This window comes from Triticum aestivum, chromosome 2A (genome assembly GCF_018294505.1).
Source record: "Triticum aestivum cultivar Chinese Spring chromosome 2A, IWGSC CS RefSeq v2.1, whole genome shotgun sequence".
Lineage (NCBI taxonomy): Eukaryota > Viridiplantae > Streptophyta > Magnoliopsida > Poales > Poaceae > Triticum > Triticum aestivum.
The window spans coordinates 780,738,976-780,747,976 of NC_057797.1; the positions used below are offsets into that span (position 1 = coordinate 780,738,976).

The 9,001-nt window shown below is 38.4% G+C and overlaps 1 protein-coding gene across 1 annotated transcript; it reads right to left on the minus strand.

Annotated features, from left to right (window-relative positions):
- Positions 1-5,528: 5,528 nt before the first annotated feature.
- Positions 5,529-8,601, minus strand: LOC123186731 (uncharacterized). The gene is made up of 6 exons (XM_044598440.1): positions 8,447-8,601; positions 8,100-8,183; positions 7,019-7,180; positions 6,886-6,939; positions 6,589-6,735; positions 5,529-5,926 (listed from the first exon to the last, which is right to left on the minus strand). Exons 1-6 carry the CDS (start codon positions 8,594-8,596, stop codon positions 5,555-5,557), a joined length of 969 nt encoding a protein of 322 aa, XP_044454375.1. The 5' UTR covers positions 8,597-8,601; the 3' UTR covers positions 5,529-5,554.
- Between the last annotated feature and the right edge of the window lie 400 nt (positions 8,602-9,001).

The window sequence follows — 9,001 nt, forward strand, 5'->3', positions numbered from 1 at the left end:
GTCTTGCCTAGGGTTTTGGGAGCAGCCGCTGTCGAGTTTCGAGGAGGCCGCGGGGTGGCGTGTGGCAGTGTGGACGACGACCCGTCCACGCTTCCCACTTAAAGAAGGACGGCGACCGTTCGACGTGCGGATGACAGGTGGGGCCGCCCGCTCGTGCGCATTGATGTGGACGGGGGGGGGGGGGGGGGAGGTAGGTGGCCGCCTGCCACGCGGCACCGACGCGGACGAGCACGCGTCCGTTTGTTGTCCGTCGCGACCCAAACCCGGCGCAAGTTTGCGCTCGAAATGGGTCGGCCCGGACACAAAACGGACAAAATAGATTCAGGCCGTCGCACGCTGGGACGCCTCCTTTATCCGTTTACCCTAAACAAACGGGGCTGGACAAGATAGGGTCGTGCGGTGAAGTTGGCCTGACACGCTGCCTGCATAGCTATGACAAGTCTTTTCAGCACCAGGCTGTTCCTGCTGCCCCACGAAACGGCTACTGTCCATCATAGCGACATAGCCTACTCCCTAATAGCACCATAATTAGAACGGTCAAATGGACTGGTAAGCATGCAGACACTCGAGCTGCTCTGCGGGTTGACACAAGACCGCACGAATCTCAGCGATGTCAGACGGATAGATAACATGGTGCCCTGACCCCCCAGGAGCTACCACACCTTTTGGACTTCAAGTACTTTGTGCCGCGGATCCAATCAGAAGGAATTTCATCGCTCTGCTCATGATAGTTGGTCGAGTTCCCTTTTCCTTTTTTGTTGAGTTTTGCCTCTCCACCTTTCCTTGTCTCCATTCCGACTTATTCGCTTCTTAGCGCAAGCACTTGGTTCGCCAGCTTCCTGAATCGGCATCATCATGAGAGAGCCGGTGGAGACTTTCCTCACCTATTTGGTCTTATTCCCTCTGCTCAAACCGTGAGTCATTCATGCAACGTACAAGTACTAATAACGTGATATGATTGCGGATCTGCCAGGAGATCATTCTTTCGATTCTATCTCCTCGCTTTAGGTCTTCCTTCTTAATAAAGGGATTATGACACTCTGAGTCCATCAGTGTTGAAGGAATGGACAGAAAGAGGCAAAGACAAAGTACTGATTTGACTATCGATAGAGAGCAGAGCTAGAGACAAGATGCCTAGGAACCAATGCATAGGGGGTAAAGCACAACACCTAGGAATAGGAACCAACAACACAACAAAATTATAAGAAATTACCCAGCAAGAAAACTCTTGTCCCTTTTCCTTTCTCAAAAGAAAAATGATGCATGGAATAAAATCCACACTACCAATTCTGAATTTTTGGATGAAAGATTATTATTATTGTTATCACCTTTCATGCTAGCTCCCCCTTCGCTCGAAGCCTGCAATCCTCGACGGTGATGGCATCTTCTTTCTTCTTTGGGAGGAGAGTGATGGATGCCTGGGTTACCCTTCAAACATAAGAGCCATTGCTAGCACAGAACTTTTGACGCCATTTTTCCTATTTTTAAACTCAAATTGATAAATCCACACGGCGAGTAGGAATAGTTTTGAGTTTCTGGTCAGTTTTCTTTTGAGAATCAAACCTCTAATTGGTTTTTTGCTTAAAAAAACTGCAAAAAAAGCTTTCATGGTTTTGAAAAAAGTTCACAAAAATGTAAGCAGTTCACAAATTTCTTAAAAAAGTGAACGGTTTTGAAAAAAGTTCACTAATTTTTAAAAAGTATGTGCATGTGAAAAATGTTAATCGATATTGAAAAATTCATGAATTGAAAGACTTCCCAGTTTTCAAAAACAAAACTTCACAAATTTCATGACTTTGAAAAGTTCACAACTAAAAAATTCACAAAAATGAAAAAAGTTCACAAATCTGAAAAAAGAAATTCACAAAGATGAGAAAAATCATAATTCAAAAAAAAAGTTCTGGAATTTGAGAGAAGTTCACGGAGTTGAAAAAAATGTACAAAAAAATTGGAAAAAAAATCACAGCTTAAAAATGAAAAAAGAAAGAATAATAAATCTAAAACCAAAAGATAAAGATAAATAAAAATATAACCAAAAAGAAAGGAAAAAATTTGAGAAAATAAAATAAAAATGATAAAATCGGCAATAACCCATGCGAAGGAATACCATAAGAAAACCACCCAAAAAACCGCAGTACAAATCATTGGAAAAAAGAGTGAAAAAATTCCTGCATGTGCCGGCCCATTTTCAGACATAGTGCATAGTAGTGCGCGCGCCGGCTAGCAATTTGTGTTGTAACGGTGCTTAAGGCACATAATAGGAACTGAGTTCCATCCAATGGGGTTCATCTGGCCAATATGATACGAATGGCCACTGTATAGACCGGCCCATCATTGCTAGAAAGAAGAAAAAAGCTGATCCAAGAAGAGATTCTCCCCTATTTCTGTTTATCATTTTCACTGGCAACTTCCTGGCTGAAATGGAATCCATTTTGTCCAGCGGACGACCCATGGCGGGGCCTTGTAAACCCTTTCCTTCGTCGTCTAGTTGGACCACCCTTCGACTCAAAATAATACTGTAGTTGGATCGCCCTGCATATAAGGAATCTGATCCTCGACGATGATGTATCCATAATTGAGAATCACAGAGTGGAGCCTGCCATTGGTTGAAACCCTAATGGTTTGTACGTGGGTTTTCCCGTTCTAGCCTACTCGGGAATTTCGGATCCATCCATCTTAGAAGCCCTAGCATCCCTTGAAACTCTTACTCTAGCAGTGGGCTGCAAATCCAAAGGTGTTTGACTGCTTCCGGTTGATTGGAGGTTGTCAATGCAATTGACAATGGAACCCGTTCTAGCTACTACATCGTCCCGATGAAGATCAACCATCGTACGAGAGACTTCATTGAAGCTCGCTTCTACATGAAGGACGACTGTCAAACACTCTTGCTCATGATCTAGCTCGAAATTGCATTAATGTTATTAATCGACGCCATCTCTAGCTCCAAACTCCCTTGCCATTGCTATTGTACCCAATGTGATTGAGCAATAAAGCGTTACACTACCCCCTAAAAAGTTGACTTTATGTACAAAAACATTGACCGCTCGTTGTGTACAGTACAGTATAGTACAGGTATGTATGTGTTAACTTGCTCGCGGGGAAAGCCGTCATCCACTATGTATTCAATTCATCTAAAAAAACATTCTTTTTGAAAACTTAAGAAAAGCATTTAAAATACTATTCATTAATTCAGAATTTAACATGCATGCACTTAGAAACCTTTTTGACAACTGTAAAAAAACATTGTTTTGTTTTAATATTTATGCATTTAGAAAAATGAATATTTTTTCAAAAGTTCAATATTTTGAAAAAGAGGTTCCTAGTTTGAAGATTTCTAATATGCTAAAAAATGACACGAATTTAAAAGATATTCATTAATTCAGAAAAATACCCAACAATTATTAATATGGTCATGAATTTTACAGAAATATTCTTGAATTTTAAGAATATTCACAAATTAAAAATGGTTGTGTAATTTTTGATGAATTTAGAAAATCATAAATTAAAAAATGTTTGCTAATTATACGATCATGAAAATTTCAAAAGTTTTCATGACTTTTAAAAATATTTAAATTTTGTAAAAATATTTAAATTTTGTTAAAATATTTCCCAATTTACAAAACAGTTCGCAGTTCTAGAAAATGATAAAGAATTTATATAAATCCCAAATTATAACAAAATCTTGAATCTGAAAAAAGTACAAAATTTGTAAAATATACGAAATTTAAGAGAGAAAAATCATGAACCCTATATACCTAAGAGAGTCATTTCAACCAACTTATTTATCTTAACATGCAAGCATGTCACCTCATCATACAACCATGAATGGGATAAGGTCCACCTCGACATGCAATCCTGCATAGGAAAGAGTCAGCACAACATTCAACCATGCATGGGAAAATGTTTCTCACTCAATTGTTCTACTTATATTCAATAAATACTTTTACAACCATACATAATCAAATATAATAAATTATATGTAGTTTTAATATGAGCCCAAATTTTCATCAACCAATTCCCGCAGCATCGAGTGTGGTATCATCTACTTTAGAAAATGTTAATGAATTTGAATAATAGAAAGGTAAAAAAAAGAAACGAAAATAAAAAGATAGAAAAGTACTCCCTCCGTCCCATAATATAAGAGCGTGTTCTTATATTATGGGACAGGGGGGGGGGGGGAGTAGAAAAATAGTAAATAATTTTTTTGGCCAAAAAGGGGTGTGTATTTCATACCAAACGTGAATTGTTCCCCGTAATGGGGTGGGGAATAGGATTTTCCAATTTTCCGTAGGCACCATAGTAACCTTTTTCTTCTTTTATCAATTACAAGTTGGTATTTCAATGGGTCTTTTAGCCCAAATGATATGAATACCTAACAGGTTTCAGTTTGCAAAGAAATATAAGAGTTTTTAGATCACTACTTTAGTGTTCTTAAACACTCTTATATTTCTTTGGAGAGGGAGTAAACAGATAAGATGAGGAGACAGGAAAATATGCGTGGACGCCAGGACGGACACGACTCCGCGTGTGCACCTGCCTTGATGCATACAAATCATGTGTATACAAACCACATACATACACAAATACATGTGTGTGGTTGTACGTACCAAACATCAACCATTCACGGAGCTTCGCATGAAGTCGTCACCAAAGCCACTGCGCAAACAAGCCTAGCTGAGAGCCTGAGATGCTCAGGTTTCTTGTGCTGCTAGTCGTCCAAAGATGATTAAGTTTTAGAGCTGGCGCGATCTCTCACATTTTTCTGGATTTATTTTAGCCTTTTTTCAGTGATGTTGTTCCTTAAGTGAAATGATGTTTTCATCGACTACAAGGAGCCTGTGAAGACTTCATCAATCTTAAATATTTTAGCCCAATCTCTTAGTGGTGTTCATAGGGGTAAGCTATGTGTCCATGTGTTTATAATGGCAAGTGTTCATACAAAGAAAGTACAATGGCAGAAACGAAACGACCATTACATCCTTTATAATGACATGACCAAAACAACACCATGACTCTAAAATCGCCCAAGTAGGCGCCATCCACGCAACACCAAGCAACCAACCACGGCCCAAAGTTCTATAAACTCACACCCTATAGCAACCCGAAAGTGGTACATGGCTCGACTTAAAGACACCCGACCTTTTATCTCCCTGCGATGGTGGCATCCATATTGGTATGTTCGTCATTGGGGGGGGGGGGCAGGAGTTTGCACCGAGTTGGTGTTCAACATTTTGGCCGCTTCCCACTTATCCCATGTAGATTCCTAGTTCATCATAGGGATAATATGCACATTTACTCTATGGTTTTATACATAGGTTCCATGGCCCATTGGGCCTAGAGAGGTTCAGTCATATGGTGCTTTAGGGATTTAACTTACTATTGTGTTCTCGCACATGTCACAGGTCCTCGTGATGGGAATGACTTAAGTGGGCAGCAAAACAAACAATTCATAAACTAGAGACCATCATGATGATCACCATCGTTACCATGGTACAGTTTGACAAATTCATAATTTCCTATTTATTCAATCCAAATTACAATACAACTTTTGATCTCAACCAATACAACCACCTGGTCCACCATAGTTGAACGTATAACCCTTCTTAAATTCGAGAAATAAATCATTTGCATCATAACAATCTTTCCTATCAACTAACTTGACCATCCCAGTGTAACGGGGGTCAAAAGCTTGACCCTTTGAGTTGTATTTCTTAATGTGATTGAAGTAGGCAGATTTCTTCTCATTATAATCAGGGAAGTGTCCACTACCCATTGGTGGACCATGTGCATTCTTTAAGTAATTCACGAATCCAGTCAATGCTTGTATACGTGGTGTTTCAGGGCAAAGCTCCTTTGGAAAATGTCCCAAGAATGACGGTGTTTCTAAATCATGACGGTACACCACCCAATCTCCAGAATTTGGATCCTGTAGTCAATGAGGGACCGATGAAATCGATGAACAATAAATTTCATGCACAAGAAGAGTATAAGCAAGTTTTAATTAGCAAAAATCTTGGGTGACATATAGTTTCCCAGAACCTAAAGTTCCATATTTTTTAATATAATACCATAGCACTGAAATCCTTCTTTGTTAATTTTAATTTTGCATTCTTAAATAGTTGCAAGCCGCCCTATTTTTCCTATTCATGTTGCCACTGCCACATTAGCAAGTCATGTATGGTAGTTCTAAGTTTTTTTGCGCTACTTTCATTGTATAGGTGCAACCATGCCACATTAGAAAGTCATGTGTGATAGGCAAAAGTTATATTTTTCATAGTATTTATTTTTTGAACCCTTGCATCCCTGTCAAATCAGCAAGTCATGCATGTCCCTCATAGTTTGCTATTTTTTGCATAAATGTTTGGGTTGTCACTAATGTTATATGTGTTGGACACTCGAAGAATACATATATAATTCATGTTTCACATTTTTTTGTTAGAAACAAGGCATTCTGTTACTGTAATGAAAATGTTATATAACATCTATTTATGCATTTCGTTCAACAAGATTCCTGCAGCAACGCACGAGAAATAGTAGAAAATGTATAAGCTTATGTAGTGATCTTGTTGACTAGGAAGAATGTTGCACCTTGTTGAGGCTAAGCCTGATGTAGTGATCTTGTATGCCATAAATTGATGGAGGAGCAATGGCTTGTCCCGGCACTAGCTTAGCTCCACTCGCAGGAACAAATCCTCCGCATTGTAAGTTGTAGCACCCCTTTGATCTCGAGTCCTTCTATGTAATAAAAAGGGAACATGCATTATTGTCGATATAAAGAGACTAATACTTGGTCTGATAATGTCTCAAACTATTACAAAATACATCTAGACTATATACGGGCAATAATAATATATAAGTTGTTTGAATGACATTGTTTACACTTACAGTCCAATATGTAAAGAAGCGGATATCTCTGTTATGGTACAAAGAGGGCGAAATCTGCAAGGAAAACCATATTACAAAATAGTAATTCGTTCAAAAGAATTGGAGGTTACTAGGATAGGTGATATGTTTGTACGTGGAAGCCGGCTTGAATTAAGCTGTAGTGTCCTCGATCTTGACAATAGATTTGTATGGATGCTCCAGATTCTTGAGAGTTTTCAATATTTGGTGAAGCCCATATACTCATTTCAGCTCGAAGGCCATAGAATTGTCCTGGCATTGTGTGCCACATTGCATACTTGTGACAGAAATTATACCTCAAATTAGTGAATAAATAGAAAAGCTATGGAGCAGGACATAATAAACAAGTGAGGCTTTTCCTTCTTGGCCGTGATACGAGGTTCTCCTACGGTCCTACCGGACATATATAATTGGGATTTTTTGCATGCTCCTTTGGAGATAATCTAGATTTTCATTGGCCTTGTGGCGTGTATGTCATAATGGATCTAGATTTCTCCACGGGGTGTGGTGTCATTCCTATGCAATTAGACCTTTTCTGGTCATACATGCATTGCTATAAGTCATATGGTTTTGTCGATTGCTCAGGTGCTTGGGTTGAACAAATCTTCTATCCTCCACATAGCAGGGGTAAAACAAAATTTGACTTCTTCTCTATCCCTCTCCCTCTCTCTCTCTCTATCTATATATACCTCTGTGATAGGTGTGAAGCGTATTGCTAGTAGAGTGTTGGCATGTGAGGATAAGTCTCAAATAGAGTATGGCTTTGTTCCTTTCTTAATCTATTTGTTTTTGGTGTTCTGGTAGCATGTATTGTTTAGCTCATCACTTTCGTGCCCTATATGTAGGGCTTCAAGCCTAGTTCATTTAGGTGTATGCCTTTTTAGGCTGTCAATTATGTACCACCTTGTCTCTCCTGACCACCGACCATAATTAACCTTGATGAACTATGGTTTAGGTGGATCATTAATGAATGTGGATTTCTATTGTTTCATCTCTATGATTTAAAGATGTGATGCTCATGTTCAAAACTACCTTTGAATTTGCCTTTTATATTTATCGCACACCATCGTGGCATACATTGTGATTTTTATGATGGTCAATGGTCAGAAAGAAATCAACAAACATCTGAAATCTAACACATGAAAAAGTAGATAAAGATATGTCCATAGAGGGGAAAAAAGAGTGAGAAAGTGTACATGAGAAATAATATTACTCCCCTCATCCGTGAAATCAGCTCTCCATGGAAATTGAAAACTTTTAGGACTTAAAAGAGTGGTGTTCTGCATTGCAAATGTTAGTGCATGGTTAGTCAACATATATAGTTGACATACAAAGTCTCCGAAAGATATAAGTATTATTTTCTACTTGTGGTGTCCTAAAATTTTAGTTGGGAACATATGTAATGTAGAGTCATTACTAATGATTGCAACCAATAGTAATTGTCAAGATTAACTACTCAGATAGATGCAAGAATTGGATGAATGCATAAACCACTCCACAAAGAATTGCATGTAAAAAAAATGTAAAGTAAGATGTTTCTTACCTTCTCATTCTTCTGTAGATTTCCATCCATGTCTATTGATTCAACCAAGGTGGGGTAGCAAGGTCTAAACAAAAAACACAGTAAGACCAATATGGGAACATAATCACCACCCATTCGTATATAGGAATTGTGTTCCTTTCGATGAAGCATGTAACTATGTGTTTCCTTACTTACTTGTATATCTTTTGGAGAACACAACTTATATAGAGTTGAGCCCCGTTCTTATTTTGGAAAACTTTAAATGGCATCGTATTAATGATTCACTCAACATTTAACGAGTAGTCATCTAGTGCAACATTCTTTCTGAATATGGATATAAATCAATTATTCAATCAATGTTCATTTACTATGGACTTGTTTTACATCCAATTAATGATTGCTTGGTACCTATCTATTCATGTGGATATACATCCATTTATACATCAATATTTATCAATAATGGACAGGAGTTACATCCAAAGAATGGATACATGGCTATCTATATTTTTTATATGGAAATACAAGCTATTTAGGCTCCCTATACCGTTCAACCACGGGGCATCCCCAAATGGATTC

Excerpts from the sequence above, each read along its gene's own strand:
- LOC123186731 (XM_044598440.1), bottom strand. The coding sequence starts at position 8,596 with ATGCTTCATCGAAAGGAACACAATTCCTATATACGAATGGGTGGTGAT. Across the intron at positions 7,181-8,099 it reads GGAGTAATATTATTTCTCAT|TATGCAATGTGGCACACAAT; the intron begins GTACACTTTCTC and ends TTCTGTCACAAG. Across the intron at positions 6,736-6,885 it reads GCTTCTTTACATATTGGACT|AAGGACTCGAGATCAAAGGG; the intron begins GTAAGTGTAAAC and ends TTTATTACATAG.